This window comes from Nothobranchius furzeri, chromosome 2, assembly GCF_043380555.1.
Source record: "Nothobranchius furzeri strain GRZ-AD chromosome 2, NfurGRZ-RIMD1, whole genome shotgun sequence".
Classification (NCBI taxonomy): domain Eukaryota; kingdom Metazoa; phylum Chordata; class Actinopteri; order Cyprinodontiformes; family Nothobranchiidae; genus Nothobranchius; species Nothobranchius furzeri.
Window position 1 is genome coordinate 52,275,523 of NC_091742.1, and position 22,451 is coordinate 52,297,973.

The following is a 22,451-nucleotide window of genomic DNA, read 5'->3' on the forward strand; positions in this document are numbered from 1 at the left end:
AACCATAGCAATGGACCAAATCCCAACAGTTAATGAGGTTCAACAAACCTTAGTGGAGGCTGCAACTAATACAAGCCTCAACCTAAACATCAGCTTAGTACCGTCATCTATCCAAGTAACAGGTACGTAATAAGCGGTCAAACACCTCACTAGGAAAAACACAAACCGCTGTTTAGGCCTGTCTAGTTTTGCTAAAATTAACATTAAATACAATCAATAGCTCTGTGGAATCATTTGTTGATGTACTATACTCCATTTTTGTTTGCAGGTCATAACATACCAACACCAACCACGGCTGCTCCATCAACTGCAGTTATGCCAAAAACTACCACTCTGGTCACGACTACAGCCATTACACCAGAAGCTCTTGCTCCAGTCTTTTATGTTGCAGTAACAATGGTAGAACCATATGTTCCAGCGTTGACACAAAAGACCAGCAAAGAGTACCAGAGTCTTGAATTAATAGTTATAGAAACTGTAAGTGCAATGTTCAAATGTTTTCCTAAACCTTTGTGGAAATTACTGTTCCTTTTTTGACAGTAGTATAGAACAACAAGTAATTCCACATTTTATTTTGTGTGTTCCTTTTCCGCAGTTCACTATCATCTACAGGATCAGATTCAGTTTCCGCTTTAGAGGCTGTTATGTCATTGCATTCAGGTAAAGTTTTATTGGTTAAAGCAAACCTTTGTGTCTTTTTGCAAGACACGCATTTTGACCACCATTTCTAATCACAAAAGAGACATATATTTAAACTATGTCTTTCTGCCACGTTTCTTTCTTTCAACATTCCTATGTATTGAAATATTGCAGACCAAGCACCGTGGGCACACTTGTGAATGGTACTGAAGCAGAGGTTGGGGTAGAGTTTAGTAAAACCATAGCAAAGGACCAAATCCCAACAGTTAATGAGGTTCAACAAGCCTTGGTGGAGGCTGCAACTAATACAAGCCTCAACCTAAACATCACTTTAGTACCGTCATCTATCCAAGTAACAGGTACGTAATAAGCGGTCAAACATCTCACTAAAACAATTGTGCATGAACGTTTATGTAGGAAAAACACAAACCGCTGTTTTTGGCCTGTCTAGTTTTGCTAAAATTAACATTAAATACAATATATAGCTCTGTGGAAACATTTGTTGATGTACTATACTCCATTTTTGTTTGCAGGTCATAACATACCAACACCAACCACGGCTGCTCCTTCCACTGCAGTCATGCCAAAAACTACCACTCTGGTCACGACTACAGCCATTACACCAGAAGCTCTTGCTCCAGTCTTTTATGTTGCAGTAACAATGGTAGAACCATATGTTCCAGCGTTGACACAAAAGACCAGCAAAGAGTACCAGAGTCTTGAATTAATAGTTATAGAAACTGTAAGTGCAATGTTCAAATGTTTTCCTAAACCTTTGTGGAAATTACTGTTCCTTTTTTGACAGTAGTATAGAACAACAAGTAATTCCACGTTTTATATTGTGTGCTCCTTTTCCGCAGTTCACCATCATCTACAGGATCAGATTCAGTTTCCGCTTTAGAGGCTGTTATGTCATTGCATTCAGGTAAAGTTTTATTGGTTAAAGCAAACCTTCGTTTCTTTTTGCAAGACACGCATTTTGACCACCATTTCTAATCACAAAAGAGACATATATTTAAACTATGTCTTTCTGCCACGTTTCTTTCTTTCAACATTCCTATGTATTCAAATATTGCAGACCAAGCACCGTGGGCACACTTGTGAATGGTACTGAAGCAGAGGTTGGGGTAGAGTTTAGTAAAACCATAGCAACGGGCCAAATCCCAACAGTTAATGAGGTTCAACAAGCCTTGGTGGAGGCTGCAACTAATACAAGTCTCAACCTAAACATCACCTTAGTACTGTCATCTATCCAAGTAACAGGTACGTAATAAGCGGTCAAACACCTCACTAAAACAATTGTGCATGAACGTTTATTTAGGAAAAACACAAACCGCTGTTTAGGCCTGTCTAGTTTTGCTAAAATTAACTTGGTTGACTTTGAAAACCAGTCCATTTAGATAATGAAGATGACATTTGTTTGAATTATTTTTTTAAACAGTTGTAACATTAAGAACTGAAAATTCAACTACAACTACTACTACAACCACAGAAGTCCCAACAAGAATGACTACGGCTCTAACAAAGACAGCAGCTGCTCCAATCACAACTACAGAAGCTTCAATTGTAACTACAACAGTTCCAATATTTGCTCCAACAACAACTACAGCAGCCCCAACAAAAAACAATCTCACAGAAGCCACAACATCAACCACAGCTGCATCAACATCAATCACAACTGCTCCAACTACATTCATACCTTCTCAATTTACAACCACGGGAGCCCCAACAATAACCACATCTATTGCAACAAAAACCGGTGCTGCTCCAACAACCACAACTGGTCAAAAAACAGAAACAAAAGCTCCAACAACAATCACAGCAGCCTCAAAACCAACCCTACCCTTTCCAACAACAACCATAGAAACCTCATCAATAATCGCATCAGCTCCAACTAAAACCAAAGCTGTTCCAACTACAACCACATCTAAACCAGCAACAACCACAGCTTATCCAACAAAAACCATTGCAGTCCTAACAATGAATACTGCAGCTTTAAGAACAACCACAGCAACTACCACCACCCCAACAACAGCCACGTTTTCTATAAAGACAGCTACTCAAACAAACACACCTTTTTCGACAAAAGCTATAACACCCCCAGAAACAATTGCAACTAATACAGCCACCATAGAAGTTTCATCAGTATCAATAATCATACCTACCACCACCACTGCAGCCCCAACACAAATGTCAGTATCCACTACGACTAAAGTTGCTTCAAAAACTACCTCACCTGCAGTGACAACTAAAATCACTACAACCGAAGCTCCTGCTATAGTCTATGTTGCTTCAGCAACTATAGTAGAACCGTATGTTCCAGAGTTAAGTGATAAGAACAGCAAGCAGTTTCGTGCTCTTGAAAAAAGAGTGATACTAACTGTAAGTGCATTTTTAAAATAAAGCAATCTACTTTATTTTAAGGGTTTCACTTTAAATTTTAATCTTATGTCCTTTTTTGCTCCCCAGTTTACAGCCATCTACAAGACTAAATATGGGGATCTTTTCATCAGTTGCTATGTCATTGATTTTAAGTAAGATTTCACTATCCATTTTACCATTTTGTATCACATAAAGTTTAATTAAAACAAACAATTAAAAAGTATATAAAGGTAATTGTCTTTTTTGCCCTGTTCTTCATGTTGTTGTTGTTGTTTTTTATGTTCCTATTTATTGGTGTTTTGCAGACCAGCTCAACAAGTCAAAGTACGAATGGAGGAAACTCAAGCAGATGTTGGCTTGGTGTTTAGCAATACCGTACCATCTGAGAAAGTCCCAGCAGCTAAAGATGTTCAACAAACCTTAGTGGAAGCTGCAACTAATACCAACCTCACCCTCAACATCACCTTTGAACCTTCCACAATCCAAGTGTTGAGTAAGTAAATTTACTTAGCTTAAAATAAGCAACAAATACACTTTGGTTAATTTGCCTGCTTTTTATTCAAATTAGCTTTTTGGTTTTGTTTATATTTTAGCTAAAAAATAATTAATTTTGTCATTTTAAATAATAGAAAATTACTTTGATTATAATTTTAAACTTCTTTTATTGAGATGTAAAATTATTTTTTTCCGTATACATATTAAAATAACAGTAAAAGGAAACCTGTTATCGTTTTTGACTTGTAGTTTTAATCATGAGATGTTCCCTTCTTCCATAATTGCCTTGTGTTCAATAATAGCATTACTATAAGCATCAACTCTATTTTTTATACAGTAATTAAAAATCTGGATTTAAGTTTTTTTATCATTCAATAATCCATTTTTACTTTTTGGTTATTATTTTATTAAAGTATTCTTTAATGCAAAAATTTTTTTACATCATATTTCCTTATTTTTGGCAGGAGTACCTCTCACAACAACTGCAGCAACTACTGTGACTTCTACCACAACTGCTACTACTACCTCCAAAACTACACCAATAACCACTTCTACAACCAGCACCAAAACTGCTACAACTTCTGAGCCAACAACAACAAGGCGGCTGACCTTTAGGTCTGCTAGAGAAACATTTACCAGTGATCTGGGAAATCCATCATCAGTAGCATTTCTAAATCGAGCTGCACTAATAAAGTCAAAAGTAAGTATGTTATTTTATACTAGAAAAGTATCCTCGTGAACTTGAAAAAATAAGCTGGGGGGGGCTCTGTTCAGTTTGGGGTGTCCTAGGGTTTCCTAGCATTTGGGTCATTTGGAGATCCAGCGGTTGGGGGCTGTGGCTCCAGGCTGGGTGGTGCTTTGTTGACCTTGAGGGGTACCTATCTGGCAGCAGTGTGTGGCACCTTTAGGGATCTGTGCTGGTGGCCATGGGTTGCTGCCTGATAGACGTGATCACTCCTGGGTCAATCAGAGGGGACCATTGTGGCTTGGGTTCTGGGGTGGATTATCCCCAAATGGAAGTCTCGGCTGGGCCTAAGGTGCTTGGGTCCTGCCTCATATGCTTCCAGTGGAATAGGTGGGTCCATTCAGTGGTGCTCAGCCCTGGCCTGAGGGCCTTTGCTGTCTTGGTGGATTTGGTGCCTTCTTAAAGAGTAAGTCATCCCCAAATCTACTGATAAACTGTATAAACTACTGTCTAATATTGTTGTACACATTTGTACTCATTATCTTTTGTCATTTGATTGCATCTTCTTTAAAATATGAATATTTACACTAAAACCATGGTAAACTTTTTTACCCCCCCCCCCCCCCCCCCCCCCCATGTCCTGTCTGGCTGTCAAGCAAACAGAAATGATGTCTGAATGCTGGTGACAAGCCTTACAGATTTACTCTCAGGTGGAACATCAAAGCTTCTGCTTTAATGTCACACCTGATACTTAAAACTTTATTGTTGTTGTTTTTTGGATGCTTTATAATTCTGACCAGACACAGAGACAGAGGTGAAAGAGAAAGGAAGAGACAAAAGGAAGAGGAGGGAGGGGTTCCAAAAAAATAAACTATCTATGATGAACAAGTTTGCTTCTAGACCTGCAGAAAAAGAAAAACAAACAAAAAAAGGGACACACAACAATCAAAAAAGAGCAAGCTATTACTGTGTCAACCTGATGAGGAAATATAAAATCAACATTGTTTTACTGAACAATCACGATAATAACTCACAGTGCATTTAGTGTCAACCACATGCCCAAGTCCATACTTATGAGAGAACCATGTGAGCACCTGTGTGCATACATGCGCTTATATGTGTGAGGTTTCTCTATAGGAGCATCAATAGAGAATGTGAGGAGCCACAGATATCCCCCCCCCCCCAAAAAAAAAGATGTGTAGGAGATGGAGGGAGCTCCAACTCCCATAGATCCAGGATGTTAACTCACTGTAAATGTATATATTGAGGGAGTTTCTCGTTTCTTGTTCTATCGCAAGATTTGTTTTTTTTTTTTTTTTTTGTTCTATCGCGAGGCCCTGTGAGGAGCGGGAAGGCGGAAAGGAGAGAGAGTTCTGGATGGCAATAACGGCAGCACTGAAAAGTAAACGTGTGGTTTATTAAACTTTACATAGTAGCAGAGGATGGTTTCGAACTATAGAACGCCGCCTAAACTCAATGAAACCAGGCCGTACAAATGCTGGAAAAATGAAGTTAGTATGTGGAGACTTGTTACGGATCTGGAAAAGAAAAAACAAGCGCCCGCAGTGGCGCTGGGACTCAAAGGACGAGCCAGAGAGACTGCTTTAGGGATATCCACAGAGGATCTTAACAAAGATGACAGTATGGAAACCTTGCTTACAAAATTGGACACCGTTTTCCCGAGAGAAGAAAAAGATCGAGCTTATGAAGCATATTCTCACTTTGACTCGATATCTAAAGACAGTGCAATGTCTATGGCGGACTACATTATAGAGTTTGAACAAAGGTACAACCGTATAAAAAAGTATGACATGACTCTACCTGATGATGTACTAGCATTCAAGCTCCTGGACACAGCCTGTCTCGAGGAGAAGAACAGACAGCTAGCACTTACGGCATGCACGGATCTGAGATTTTCATCGATAAAATCAGCACTGAAGCGGATTTTTGGAGGAAAATCCATCGGGACAAGCATTGGTTGTGATACGCAAGGTGCTGTTTTCTACACGGAACAAAAGTCAACCAACAAGTTCAGACGGAATAAATGTCCACCACAGAATTGAACACGACAGCCACAACAAGGTACAAATCCTCTAGATAGATACGGGAAGCGCACTGTAACGTGAGGAAATATGGGTTTTCTGTCACAATGGTGGTGCTGGACGCAGCGAGGTCAAAGCTGGGTCATTGAGAACTTTCACCCACAGATTAAGACCTGAACGCCAGCGAGTCTGGGAGGAAACCATAACATCTGCCACCTGCGGTCTACCAGAAGATGTGTTTACATGAGTTGTACCCAGACCAAGTCAAAACATAAAGTTTAAACTTCCTTTTCTCGATTTTAATGTTAAAGTAACCATTATCATTTTGCTCATTATAAATGTGTTTAATCAAATGAATGACTATTATGCTTTGGGGTAATTATAATGGTTTAATGAATCCATTCTTAAATAATGTTGAGAATGTTTGTTACTGACCTTCACACACACTCAAGCACAAACATTCACACACACCCACACACACCTGCTCACAGTAAACTCCAGACACATTTGATGACGCACGTTTGCTTTGAGAAGAGAAAGGTTTTTGGTAAGTTTAAGTCTTAAGTTTAGCAGTTCGTGTTGGACTACGGAGGAGAGTGGACCTGAAAACCAAAGGGGGGTTAGAGCCGGCTGGCTCGTTCTTCCCCCCTTTCACGCTGTTTCTGCCAAGCCAGGCAGAATAGCTGAATCGCAACTTCTAACGTAGACTCATTACCGAGTCTTTTGATTTCTGAGTGAATTAACTTAAGAAAGCGCGTCGACAAAACGCTTTACCATCAACGTGTACCGAGGGCAACTCTGGACCGGTTCCGTTCGACACCTACGTCTCCTGTCAGCCGCCGGTGTCATCTGGATGTACCACAACATCCTCCACGGCCCGGATCCGAAAGAGGGTCCACAAGAATTCGGTGAGACAGAACACGGTGTTTAGCGTTTGGATGCATCTTTTCCAACTAAACCTAAGTTATTCAAACCATCACTTTTCACTCAGACACCTGTTTCTTCCTGAAGCAAAATCAGATGCACACAATCCATCTCACCACATTTCACTCTCACAACTCACAACATTCTCAATCTTCATAAATTCACCAGAAGGTCTATTTGAGCAAGAACAGCATATCAACTGTTAAAGATTGTCCCACAAAGTTGCCAATGTGATTGTTATTTCCTGTTTGTCAATTTTCAAAATCATTAGTTTAATTTGAAGAATTAAAACTTTTAATCCTTCAAACTGGTTTCCTCATTGAACTGAAACACAGACACTCAGATATTATCGGCAGTTTATCGATGAAAACAAATTTGGTTATTGATTTATTAAAAATTAATATTCCGAATTAATACGTAGCATGGTTCCTCTTTCATAAAAGAGCATAAAACCACAACGCTACAGCACTAAATCTGCCAAAGTACGTACCATTGGGCTAAAGGCTGTCCTCATCGGAAAATTGATGTAAAATTGACAGAAGACTAAGCCGTAGAAGAATGCAACATTACGTTGTTCACTAAAGAGGCTATAGCAGACTGTGAGATTTTTCTAACCGAAGCACGGGAATCAGCCATTATTGATACTGCATGCACAAGAACTGTTTGTGGTGAGAAGTGGCAGGAAAGTTATGTAAATGATCTCAGTGAAAACCTAATTCACAAGCTACTAAACACAGAATCTCCAAGCTGCAAGTCTTTCAGATTTGGTGATGGCCAAGTGGTGTTCTCCAACAAAAAATATAAGATTCCAGCTAAAATAGGCCAAACAAAATGTTGAAAGTCAGGTTGTTCCAGTTGATACTCCCCTGCTTCTAAGCAAGATGTCACTAAAAAGAGCAGGGACAGTCCTGGACATGGAAAATGACAAAGTTGTCACGTTCAAACAGCAAGTGCCTATTGAGCTAACTACTTCCGGACACTACTGTGTGAACATTAAGGATGATAATGATGCAAAAGTGAGATACAATGAAGGTGAAGTGCTTATGCTCACAGCAGAGATGTCAGGGAAAGAAAAACATTAAGTCCTACTGAAGCTACTCTAACAGTTTGGCCATGCATCTGCTGACCGGTTACAAAGACTCATCCAAAGCTCTGGAAGCAAGGATTAAGATTGTTCAGTCGGAGAGTCACGCGGGTGCAGCTTCCAAGATGGCCGCAAGCTAGGGAACTCTCTTCCCCGCACATGCTACTAACAGAATTTTAGCTGAAAAACGCAACTACACTTGTTGAATATTGTTCCTTGGGAGTACTGAGTCTGCGTACGTTTGATATTTAGTCTGAAAAGATTAAAAAGCCATGTCGACGTCGTCGAAATATTTTAAAAGCTCGTCACGAGCATGTACCCGGAAAGGCCATGTCCACGAAGACAACAGCGATACGGGAGAAAACCCAGTACCCACGACTGCGACAGTCAGCCTGGAAAAACTTTTTGCAGAAATATCGAAAATGAGTGAAATGCTCCAGAATGTTGCGACAGATGTCGTGTCTATTAAACAGGCTACTGCCGAGCTGACTACGACGGTGACAGCAATGCAGGAGAGGCTTGGTGAGGTCGAAACGCGAATTTACGCAGCTGGAGGAGACGTCAGAACGGCTTCAGAAAGATAAGGAAAGTGGGAACAAACAAATGGAGAAGATGTGGAACCGGATACAAGCCCTCGAGAACCACAGCAGGCGAAATAATGTGAGACTGGTGGGACTAAGAGAGACCTTCGGAACCAACGGAACGCTGCATGAATGCGTGCGGAAGATCTTGGCTGAGGGCCTCGGCGTGCAGATGAGTGAGGAGTTTGAGATGGAGCGGGTGCACAGACAGATGGCGCCAATGCCGAATGAAGGGCAACCCCCGAGGCCGGTACTGATCCACTTCTTGAGGCAGTCGGCGCGGGACAAGGTGATCGGCGCGGCCAAGGAGAAGCGAGGGATTGTTTGGGAGGGAGGCCGCCTCTCTGTGTTCCCAGACATGTCGAAGGAGCTGGCGGAGAGACGGAAGGCCTTCACCTCGGTAAAGCGTAAGCTGCAAGACCTGGATATTAGATACACTCTGGCTTTCCCGGCGACGCTGCACTTCAGATGGAAAGGAAAAAACGTGAGCTGCAACACTGTGGAATCAGCGGAGGAGATAATAAAGGAGCGGTGAAGGAGGTGATGTGAACTTCAGAGGAAGGTGAGCTGTTTACTTCAAAAACTTTGCGTTCTGGTTGAACTGATAAGAGCTGTGCGGGATGACGAAGAGCTTCCCGGCTCATTGGATGGTTACCATGGGAACGGCGTTAATCCCGCGGACCATAACGAGGTTTATTTTCTTTTTTTTCACATGGTTTTTCAACACCATGTGGTGGTTACCACATGGACACTGGTTGTCTAGGAGCAGCCGGACATTTTTTGTTTTGTCTTCTTTTTTTTTCTTTGCTTGTCTTTTTATGCGCACGGTCTGGGTTGTTCTATGTTCTGTGGGTTCAGAAGAAGGCTGGTATAAGTTTGTTAATGTAGATGTTGGAAACGGGATTATTTTCTGCAAGGAGCTGAAGACAGCTGTAGCATTTAAAAGTTTACATGTCTGACAGACAATTGAAGTTGATTTCTTGGAACATAAATGGATGCAGTAGCCCAATTAAGAGGAAAAAAGTTGTAACATTCTTGAAGAATAACCACGCAGATATTGTTTTTATACAGGAGACTCACATGCGGGAGCTTGAAGTAGGGAAATTCAAGGTGGGATGGGTGGGACATCTATTTCACAGCTCATTTTCAAGTAAATGTAATGGGGTTATGATCCTGGTCCACAAAAATGTGAGCTTCATTTTACGAAAGCAAAGTAAAGATACAGAGGGCCGAATTATATGTGTGGAAGCAGTAATAGAAGGAGTCCGGTTAGTACTGTGCAACATATATGCACCCAACAAGGGAGATCCAATCTTCTTCCATGAGGTGAATAAAATACTGGGCAATACTGAAGGTGAAATAGTCCTGGCGGGGGATTTTAATGAGGTTATGGACCCAGTTTTGGACAGAAGTGTTTTCAGGCCTCCCCTCATGAATAAGGAAAGACAAGCCTTACAAATGCTAAGTAGAGATATGGGACTAATAGATATATGGAGACTGATTAACCCAAATACAAAGGATTTCACCTTCTTTTCACATTGTCATAAAACATTTTCAAGGATAGATTTTTTCTTACTTAGCAATTCCCTGGTAGACAAAATAGCAAATTGCAATATACAACCAATATCTATTACAGATCATGCACCTGTGGAACTACTGTTTTTGGCGAGCCAGAAGGTTGAACGAAGGGGAAGATGGAGACTAAACATTGGATTACTGTCAGACTTATCTTTTAGAAAGGCAGTGGAGGAGGACTTGAAAGTATTTTTTGAAATCAATATAGGTAGTACTGCAGAAATAACCACAGTATGGGAGGCCTCAAAGGCATACATCAGAGGAAAATTTATAGCACATGCAGCTAGAAAGAAAAAAGAGAGTATTAACAAGATTAAGGAATTAGAGGAGGAAATAAAAAGAAAAGAACTAGAACTGTCAAAAGGCATTTCTGATAGTAAACTTCAGGAATTATGTAAACTTAAATACTCCCTACACAGCATATATAACAAGAAAGCAGAATATGCTTTGTATAGGCTAAAAACAAGTTATTATGAAGGAGGGGAGAAAATGGGGAAATTGTTGGCCAGACAATTAAAAGAAAAAAATAATAGTAATGCCATCCCAGTTATAAAACAGGGGGATGAAGAAATTTACACAGCTAAAGGCATAAATAATATCTTCCAGCAATATTACGAAAAATTGTACACATCTTCAATCTTGGTGGATAAGCCAAGAGAAAATATAGAACGGTTCCTTCTGAATGTAGGTCTGCTCAGGCTTAAAAGTCATGAAACAGAGGGACTAGATTTGCCTATAACTGAGGCCGAAATTAGGAAGGCGATTGCCTCCATGAAAAATGGAAAGTCACCAGGTTATGACGGACTTCCTGTGGAGTACTATAAGACCTTTGCAGATATTGTTGCACCAATACTCCGTGAGGTATACCAGGAAATGTTTGTTAAGGGCTGTGTAGCACCAACTTTTAACGAAGCGGTGATATCACTAATCCCCAAACCAGGTAAAGATCCAACTGACCCTTCAAGTTATGGACCCATTAGTTTGCTCAACCTTGACTGCAAAATTCTTACAGATACTGGCGACACGTTTACAGCAAGTATTACCAAATATCATACATCCTAATCAAGTTGGGTTTATGAAAAATAGAACATCGACAGACAATGTTAGACTCCTACTACATCTGATGTGGCTCAGTCAATCCCGAGATGTTCCTATTGCTGCTCTATCTTTGGATGCTGAAAAGGCTGATAGGGTGGAGTGGCAATTTTTGCTCTCCACTCTTGGTCATTTTGGTTTCACTGCTGATTTTATAAAATGGATTACAATGTTATATAAGGAACCTAAGGCTGCGGTGATGACAAATGGGATAGTTTCCCCTTTCTTCAACCTGACTAGAGGGACTAGACAGGGATGCTCTCTGAGCCCCTTATCATTCATTATTTTCTTGGAGGTCCTAGCAGTGTCTATCAGAACGCACCAGGGAATAAAAGGAATAAGGGTAGGGGGCAATGAATATAAGTTACTGCTGTATGCGGACGACATTTTGGCAGTGGTATCGGAGCCCTTAAAGTCGCTACCACATTTAATGGATACTATACAATCTTTTTCTAAACTTTCTGGGTACTCCATTAATTGGAATAAATCAGAGGCAATGCCCCTTTCTAAGCTATGCATTTCATCCATGGTGGAAACATGTAATTTTAAATGGACGCGTAGGGGAATGAAATATCTCGGTATTAACCTCTCTGAGGATATAGATGAAATAATAGCATTGAATTTCAACCCCCTGCTTCAAAGGCTAAAAACAAATCTTGATAAATGGTCAAAACTAAAATTGAGTCTGATGGGAAAAATTAATACTATAAAGATGATTGTTGCCCCACAAATTACATATGTTATAATGATGTTGCCAATTAAGATTCCACCTGCCATCTTTAGACAACTAGATGATGTAATTAAAAAATTTTTATGGAATGGAAAAAAACCAAGACTGAAATTATGTGCACATAGGGAGAAAGGAGGGCTGGGTTTGCCAGACCTGAGATTGTATTATCTAGCATTTGAGATGACAAAAATAGCAAGGTATTGGCAAACAATAACAGATAAACCAGGGTGGATGGAGGTGGAGGAAAAGATATGTTTACCTTTTCAACCTTCAGCGATATTAGCACAAAGGTCTAATATTACTAATCCAGTACTTTTACATTCAAAGGATGTATGGAACAAAGTTCATAGACTGTTAAACCTCAAACATACTCAGCAGAAATATTCCCCATTATGGTATAATCCCAAGGTCTGCATAGGGAAGAAACCTGTTTACTGGAAAGAGTGGCAAGTGAAAGGATTGAATACTATTGGAGATCTGTTTAAGGACGGAGCGTTTTTGTCATATGCTGAACTAATGCAAGAGTTTAACTTAGAGGGCAGGGGTCACTTTTGGAAGTTCTTGCAAATGAGAAGTTGTATTACCTCGCAGCCATATAATATTGAAGACAACATAGTAACTGAGTATATGAAACTTCCAAATAGTAAACAAAAAGCCTCGCAGTTCTATAGAATCATTAACTCTCTCCTCAGTGATGATTCCAACCAGTTAAAAATGATCTGGCAGAAAGACCTTGGCATAATGTTCGATGATGATATATGGAAAACAATTGTTGTTAACTGTGGTAAACACATAAGAGAGGTGAGGAGTAAACTCACACAATATAATGTACTAAACAGATACTATTATACACCATCTAGACTGTTTAGAATGAAGCTAGTGGATGATGATTTATGTTGGAAATGCAAAACGAGTATTGGGACGTTCATGCATTGTATTTGGGAATGTGCGCCTATTAGATGTTTTTGGACCTGTATTGTCAAGATCCTAAGTAATTGGTGTGGAACAGACATCCCTTTTAACCCAGAACTGTGCTTATTGGGAGATAAATCTCAGTTGCCTAATGTAAATAAGTGTAGTTTTTCAATCATCTCAGTGGCGTTAATAACAGCCAGTCGAGTCATTTTAAGACACTGGAAAGCAGTAGAATCTCCAGAGGTTAAGGAATGGGTCTGTGCAATGGCCGAATCTGCATCATATGAATGTATGCTCAGTAAAATGAGTGAAGACAACAGAGAGGGAACTTCTCACTGGGATGGATTCTGGAACTTCTTAAAGACAGACAAAGGCCTTGGGTGAAATCAAGCATGTTATGTGACTGCTGTTGTTCCAACTTTACGTGTCTGCAGGAGTTATATGATTGGCACTTGTATTCAAAATCAACTGCTATAACTGTATGTTTAATCCCTCCATGTTTAGTATCTATTGAGACTGTTATGTACCAGCCACTCAAAGAAAGTTCAATAAAAACTTGAATAAAAAAAAAAAAAGATTGTTCAGTCATTCCGCATGAGATCGTTCGTGACTGTGAAATATGCCAAAAACACCAAGAGTAAGCCCAAGCCTGCTGTTGGTCTGCCCTTGGCTTCAGAGTACAATGAGACTGTGGCGATGGATCTGCATGAGCTGGAACCGAGAGTATAGTACCTACACATCATCGATCACTTCACACGTTTCCGTTCTGTAAGAAGTAAGAAACCTGCAAAGATTGTCAACTCTTTCATCCACTCATGGATAAGCATCCATGGTGCACCCAAACGGATCTACACAGACAACGGTGGAGAATTCAACAACGAAGAAATCAGAGACATGGCGGAAAAGTTCAACATAGAGACAAAAACCACAGCGGGATACAGTCCTTGGAGTAATGGTTTACTGGAGATGCACAACATGACACTAACTGAGATTCTTTGAAGATAAAAAATGAAAATGACTGTACTTGGCAAACTGCTTTAGACTGGGCTCTTGTGGCCAAAAATTGTATGATAAATGTACATGGTTATAGCCCATACCAGCTTGTATTTGGACAAAATCCCAACCTACCCTCTCTGTTGGTAGATAAACCACCCGCTCTAGAAAGCATTTCCATGACTTCTAGAGTAGGACAACACTTAAAAACATTACATGCTCCTAGAAGAGCTTTCACAGAGGTGGAATGTTCAGAGAGAATAAGAAGAGCACTACATAAACAACTCAGACCAACAGATGAAAAGTATGAGACAGGAGATAAAGTGTACAACAAACGAGGAGACAGTACTGAATGGAAACGCCCAGGTGTGGTGATTGGTCAGGATGGATCTGTGGTGTTTTTGAGACAGGGTGGGATTCTAGTTAGGGCACACCAGTCCAGACTATGCAAAGTGAATATTCAAGATGAAGACAAACATGTACAGCTTACTGTTCATGTTGAAAATATCGAAAAGGAAATGGCTGACACAGAGATGATCGATAGTGCAGATGATGACCTGAGTAGGAACAGGGAAGAAGAACTCACTAAAAATATAGAAACAGATGGGACACACAACCAAGGAGACATACATAACGAACCAGAGAGTGATGTAACAAGTACTGGATCTCATACTGAAGTAATGCTAAGAGCAGGCCAGATAGATGATTACAAACACCGATGATGGTGCTCAACGCACAGCAAGAGTTTTAGTCAGAGCAGGAAAAGCAAAGGGGCAATACAAAAACTGGTACAATGTACAGTATATTGCACCAGATAACAGTGAGGGACAAGCACAAGCTTTAGATATGTCTCAGGTTAACAATCTGCACACTGAAGCTGAAGGTACAGATGCTGATGTATTGATCAGCAAAGACATTTCTTTTGATGCTGCTAAACAGGAAGAGTTGGAAAACTGGCGAAGTAACAATGTTTATGAAGAAGTTACAAACGGCCAGAAATGTATTTCTACAAGATGGGTCTGTACACTGAAAGAAACAGCTGATGGCATTGTCCCCAAAGCGCGTCTCGTGGCAAGGGGCTTTGAAGAGGTTAATATTCATGAGTTACAAAAGGATTCTCCCACATGTGCCTCAGAGTCACTCAGGTTGTTGCTATTGGTGATCTGTCAAAACAAATGGAAAGTTTATTCCATGGACATTAAATCTGCCTTCTTACAGGGAATGGAACCCTCAAGGAACATTCACGTTCGTTCACCTCATGAAGCGTGCGTGAAAACTGTTTTGTGGAAGCTAAAGAAATGTGTCTATGGACTTGCAGATGCTTCTCTCTACTTGTATAACAAAGTTAAGGAAATCCTGTTAAGCACTGGTGGTAAAATATCACAAGTTGATCCTGCAGTGTTCTACTGGCAGAATGAGCAGGCTGAAATAACAGGTGCACTGGCATGTCATGTTGATGATTTTTTTGTGCAGGATCAGAACATTTTCAGAGTAATGTTATTCCTGTACTGAAGTCTACTTTCCATGTGGGACATGAAGAACATGAGAGCTTCTCTCTTCTGTAGTGTGCCGCCACTGTAATATAGGACTCTGTTGCCGCTGAAGTCCCGGAATTGCTACTAAATTAGCTTTGCTCATGGAGGTTAAATTCTTGGATTTGGTTTCATCATACAGTGCAGGAATTACCTGTTCTGCAAAGTGGCTACGTGCAGGGACCTTGTATCGTGGCTCCAGTGTCTTTAACATGTGTTTGAACCCAGGGTTTTCCACGACAGAATATGGTCGTAAATGCTTCGCAATGAAAGCCCCCACAGCCTGGGTTATTTTCTTCCCTTTTTCTGAGTTGGGAGGTATTATTGAGAGAGCCGCATCAATTCTTGGCTGCGCAGGGCTGGGCAGTTCAATGGCCGGTGTTGTTGTTAGCAGCTCAGGGTGGAAACGGCTAACGTGATTCCTTAAATTGGTGGTGTTCCCAATGTATTTAATCTTGCTGTGGCAGGTTTTACACACGGCATATGACATGTCCAAATCATGTCTCCCTGATTGTTGGTAAAAATCCAAAACGGCTCCATATGTCTGCTTTCAGTGTCTTTGGAGGGTCTTTTATCTGTAACGCTAACTCGGAGCTTTGTTCCGCCATGACCACAAAGGCTCCAGTGCACAGCTGCAGTTGTCGCTCCATTATAACGTATGAAGCAAGGGACAAAATCAGCCGTTGCTAGGCTAAAAGATTCATGTTGCGGTTGGAAAACAAACATTATGTTATAATCGATTATAGGGCGCTTCTGCATCGACGCATAATCATTTATGTCTGTATCGCAATGCATCGATTATATGATTATTTTAAACGGCTCTACTTTCTGCTGGGGTGATGATGAGCAACCCACCACCTCAGACCCCAACCAGACGGCCAGCTCCCCCTCCAGCTCCGGTAAGCCAAGCGACAACAGAGGTGTGCTAAGGCCACTAGTTTGCCTAAATACACCAGTGCACCAATACAGTGTTAGTGCGTGTTGATGAGGTGTATTCCATGGCTGTGGTGAGCGGGCAGTGCAGGCATCGTCTGGCCTACGCCAGCTGATGCAACCACACAACCCCACTTCCCCACACCCTGTGTCTAAGTACAGTTTAAAATTGGAAATGGGCAATGGCCCTCGGGATGAAGCTGAAAGATCCTCTTGCCAAATGCCATTGAGTGTGCTCACTCCCAAGACCCTAAGTGTGTGTTTGTGTGGATTGTTGTTGTAGGAAGTGTTTAAGGTGTAAATAAAATTGGGGGCAGAATGCCACAGGGATATTGAAAAAATTCAATATTGACATGACTATTTCAAAAGGTTGTAGCTTGGACATGGTTAGAGATGAAGGTAAACTGTGAAGGAGAAAATTCTTCAGTAGGACCAAAAGTTTATGTTTATGTTGTGAGCAAATTCACTTATCTAATTAGCATATTGTCACATCACCAGGCAGCCATATTGGAATACATATTTTACATGTTTTTTTTTCATCATATTTTGAAAATATGTGTTTACATATACACATACGTATAAAGCTCTTTTTATTTTTTTATTTTTGTGTTTATCTTTTATATTTAATTTTTTGGTATTGATATTGGTCTCACTCAAAAGAATTGCATTATAGTCATATTTTTCAGGGTTTCTTTAGGCTTGTACAGCTTCAGGGATGACCTTCCCTTCAATGTAATGATCATTGGATCCAATGGAAAGAATAATCATATTTTGAAAATATGTGTTTACATATACACATACGTATAAAGCTCTTTTTATTTTTTTATTTTTGTGTTTATCTTTTATATTTAATTTTTTGGTATTGATATTGGTCTCACTCAAAAGAATTGCATTATAGTCATATTTTTCAGGGTTTCTTTAGGCTTGTACAGCTTCAGGGATGACCTTCCCTTCAATGTAATGATCATTGGATCCAATGGAAAGAATATTTTTATGATTATAAGGCACACTTTGACTTCCATATATGACACATCTGCTGCTTTTTTACGGCTTCCTTTACATTGCCGCTACGTCTGTCACATTAGCTGTGTTTTTATCATAAATTTTACATCCACCATGTCCCAAACATGGTAAAACAAACTTCAAACCCAATGGTTGGAGATTTGTAGCACCAGCTGTCTGTTGCTGCACGCTGCAGCAGCAGCGTCAATCTTTCCAGCTGGATGTGTGAATTTATTCACTTCAAAGTCAATATTCTGCTTCATAATCAGAGTCAGTCATGACCAGATAAAGAGATCAGTCAACAAAGACCAGACCTGCCAGCAATTGTAAGTTTTATCCCTCTAATATTTGCCCTTTTGTGCTGTGCTCATCTCCTCCTCTCTCTGACCAGGAACCTCTTGGTGGGAGGCAGTTTTCAAACCCTAAAAACTCAGAAATTTTATATATAAACACACCCTTAAGTGTTGCTCAGCCTGAGCTGTGTTGAGCTAGTTACACATCTCTATTATCTTCTGGTATAAAGTTGTAACTTCATCAGGAATCATATTTGTAGCTGTGGCTCATTAAATCAGCAATGACGCTTGTTGCAATTTGCGACTTTGACACTTAAAGAGTAGCAAACAGAATATGGAAATTGTTGATATGACTGATGATTATGGAGAAAAAAGGCTTTGTCTCGTTTTATTGAATTTAGAGTTTTAAGTGCGCAGCTGCATTTTGAAAGTTTCATAGTGATCTGGTTCTGATTTGTAACAGATTTGGTAAACCTCCATGGAGCTTTTTGTTTGCCAGAGATAAGTTTGCCCTTCTCGGGTAAAATGGTATCAAGCACTTCAGGGGTTTTTCAATTGAATTGGTGAGGTGGTACTCACTCCTCACCCCTGCCACATGGACCAAAGGGATAAACCATCAATCCTGCTCAACGGTCAACTTTCCTCACGGGGTCGCACCCATTAGGACAGTGGGAGGGTTAATAACAATATTCGACACATCCACATCTTTGGTTATGATTACCCCCAAATTCCACTAACTCCGCTCCGGTCCGCCCCCGCCTTCCGCAGCCGCTCGCTTCCGAACTCAATTTTTACTGGTACCCGCTCTACAACGGCTCCGCTCCGGTGCGGAGACCTGAGGTGGGCAAACAAGCATGCACGGGATTTTCGAGATCTTGCGATACAGTCCGAGTAATAAACGCGGAAGTTATATCCATTGACATGAACTGTTTAATCTGCCCATCATTTGTGTTGAGAGATCAGCAGTGTTTGGATCAACAAAGTGTGACTACTTTGATAGTGGAAACTGTATTTATGGCTTACTTTTGTGCATTTAAAGTTCAGCCGCCATTGATAGTTGTTAAAAGTTGTTAAACCTGTGCATATGAAACAAAAAACGCTTTTTGTTTATCGATTTATTGTGAAAAACTGAAGTTGTGCTTGCTTCTTTTCCTGTTGGGCGGTTGTGATTCCTGTCCATTGACTGCGGAGGTGCTCCGGCGTCCGGCAAAAATAGGATCGATTCTATTTTTGCCGGACGCCGGAACAGAGGGCGGCGCACGGCGCCGCACTGCCGGAGCACGGCCGCAGTAGTGGAATTGCTCTGATTGACTACAACGGGACCGATTTTGCTCCAGAGTTCGTGCCGGAGCGGAGGTAGTAGAATTTGGGGGTAAGTCGGGCCAGCATCCCTGATTTTGTGTTTGATTATGGACATTTTGTTGAAGATAAAAACATGCAAGCCCTCCAATGAATGTTTCTGCAGATTTGTCATTAGCTTCATCAAAATGAATATTAAAGTAACCAGTTACTGTATGAGATGATTTGCAAAGGTTGTCGTGATAACAGACAGAAGCTCAATGGTTTTCTAGGAAAAGAGTGCATGACCCTGGAGACCTGTAGATTACTAATTCTAATATCTTGGGTGTACCTTTCAGTTCTAAACAAAGATACTCAAAAGAGTCATAATGACTGCACAATTGCTGTTTATAGAGGATTGAGTTTCTAAAAATAGTAGCTAGACCACCACCTCACCTGTCAAACATGTTTAGAAGTGTGAAATTTGGTGGTGTTGATTCTATGACAACTGCTGCATAGTGTCATGGTCTGCGTCAGCCCCCTCCTTTATGTGTCTCCTGATGTTTCTCCATCCTCTCTAGTTTCCCTTCTGTGTCTCATAGCGCCCTCATGTGTCCTTTGTCTGCATCTCAATATTGTGTCTTCTGTTTGTAGGCCTTTTTATCATTCCCTCAGGTCCGGTGTTCATTTAGTTATCCTCTGTCCATCCAGTTGCAGCTCCAGCCTCTTGTTCCCCAGCCCAGTATATGTGTGTGTGAGTTATTTATGTCTGTGTGTGTGTGTGCGTGCATGTGTGTGTGTGTGTGTGTGTGTGTGTGTGTGTGTGTGTGTGTGTGTGTGTGTGTGTGTGTGTGTGTGTGTTAGTCCTTCCCGCAGCCTTTTAGTTTGGATTTGTAGTTTTAGGTTTATCTGTCCTCCCTTGGTTCTGTTTCCCCATTTAGATAATTATATTCACCTGCCTTCCCTCCAGCCCTCACTCCACACACCTGCTTCCTGTTCCCTTAATTACTCCTCCCTGTTATTTAAGCCCTGTCTTGTCTTTGTCTCGTGTCGGTCCATTGTGGTAATTCTGTCAGTCTTCTCGTGTTGTCTCTAGTGTTTTGATCTCCTGCTCAGCTCTTTTGGATACATTGTTTTTTTGGCTCCAGCCCATTTGGATATATTTTTGTTTCATTCATCCTAATAAAAGGATTTTACTTTATATCATCTCCTGTCTCGTGTCATCTTGGGTTCCTGCATTTTAGGTCCTACCAACACCGAAATGTGACACATAGCTACTATAATTTAACCACATTTCAGATACAAACAATCAAGCTTATGAGCAGAGATAAGATTATTTATTAAAATGACTTATTGCTAAGAGGTCTAACATTTAATAAAGCCAGCTTCATAATGATGGTGGGAGGACACTGTGAGTAATGGGCTTGATAAGGAACTGTTATCAGGTTTCTGGGAATATGTGAGCAAACAGGTACTTTTATGTCCTTTCTTGTAGATATTATAACAGGGAAAGGGAATACTAACATTTCATTAGGTCCACATTTGCCCTGGAAATATTCATGAGAGTTCACCTCATGATTCTCATTTGAAAATCTAACAATATTTTGTAGATCAATATTTTATATTTGTTTTCACAGCTTGAACCATACTACCAACGGCCATATCCCACATTCCGCTCGCTAACTGTGGTCTCCTTCAGGTAGTTTATCATTTTTTTAGCCATGCTCATTAGATTTTTGATTACAGATTTGTTCAGGTCAAATAATATTTATTTACTTTTGCAGCAACGGGTCAATCATCAATAATGCAGACCTTCGATTTGCCACGCGATATGTTCCCAATATCACAGAAATTGGAAGGGTTTTGCTTTATGCAGCACCAAACGTCACTGACTTCAACATTGATCTTAATTATATTTATGTTGATGGAATACGTGAGTAAACTTAAATTGTAATAAAAAAAATCAATATTTGATATTTTGAAATTTGCATTTATGAAGCCTTTGCTAAAGTCTTGTTTCTGTTTCTTTACATTTGCAGAAGTATCAAGTGGAGTCAATCACCAGATCAGCCTCTTGACCGCAGCCTGCATGCTGTTGTTGTCATGGCTACTGTCAAGTCAGCAAGGGCATCTCTGCTGAATTCCCTTGAAAATTCTTGATTGAAAGGATGGAAAGTGTTTGTTTTCAGGTATGATAAAATAGTTTTTTTTCCAAATGGAACTTAACACCCTCTCGTGAATATAAATGTGATTATTTCACCCAAATAAAAAAAGATCCATGTATTAATTAAAAAAAAAACTTGTTTACAAATATATCTTATATGAAAGATTATTATTTTTGTTTGAATATCAATCATGTCATTTACAACCTTAAGTTAGTTAATGAAGGAATAGGCTTTGTTTTTTGTGTCATTAGAAATTAAGGTAACACTTTACAATAAGTCTCTTTATTAACATTACTTCATTATTAAGCATCAATGAACTATTGAATGAAGTGTAAACAACTCCTTAGCCATATTATATAATGCATTACTAAGCAGACCCCCACTGTTCTTTGTCCTAACCTTAGGGACACTTAATAATTATTAATAACTGTAACATTAATAAAGGGATCCTGTTTTGTTGATGCTTATTAATGCACTAAGTAACATTAATAAAGGGACCCTTGTTGTACAGTGAGAAAAAAATTTGTTACAGCTATGACAAACAATTTCTACTCTTACCTTACAATCTTCATTAGCATGTTAGAGTAATATGATGTAATTATTACTTTGAGGTGAACATGAAGTCATGACACTGCAAAAAAGTTAATGTAAGATGCTTGAAAATTACTGTATGATTTACTAATTAGTTTTTTCTTATATTCATGATATATGAAACCATCTATTCAGTAAACTGTTATGTTTTTTGTCTTTTGTATAATTATACAGTCAATTAAATAAAACATGTTTATTTAATTCAACTATTGTCTTCTGTTATCCAAATTGTATAACCATCCCAGGACACTTATCAGTGTCATGATATTGTTGTGTTTGACCCAAGTGCAGATGAAGGAGCCAGTAAACTTAAAAATGTTTAATAAAAACAATTAAAACAAACTGAAAAGGTTCCTGTCAGGAAAACAATACAAAACAGGGATGGTGGCAAAACCTACAGAGAAACAGGAGATAAACAACAAAAAAAGCTTTTTTTTTTTTTTTTACTGTGTCCAGTCTGGCTGTGAAGCAAGCAGAATTGATGTCTGAATGCTGGTGACAAGCCTTACAGATTTAT

At 39.9% G+C, this 22,451-nt stretch overlaps 1 protein-coding gene across 1 annotated transcript; it reads left to right on the forward strand.

The window, feature by feature from the left end:
* The first annotated feature begins 1,300 nt into the window (after positions 1-1,300).
* LOC129154513 (uncharacterized) lies at positions 1,301-22,140 on the forward strand. Its single transcript, XM_054734230.2, has 10 exons — positions 1,301-1,381; positions 1,500-1,564; positions 1,718-1,902; positions 2,081-3,021; positions 3,109-3,173; positions 3,327-3,514; positions 3,981-4,216; positions 20,816-20,877; positions 20,963-21,111; positions 21,218-22,140. The coding sequence occupies exons 1-10, from the start codon at positions 1,301-1,303 to the stop codon at positions 21,316-21,318; spliced, it is 2,073 nt and encodes a 690-aa protein (XP_054590205.2). The 3' UTR covers positions 21,319-22,140.
* The last annotated feature ends 311 nt before the right edge of the window (positions 22,141-22,451 follow it).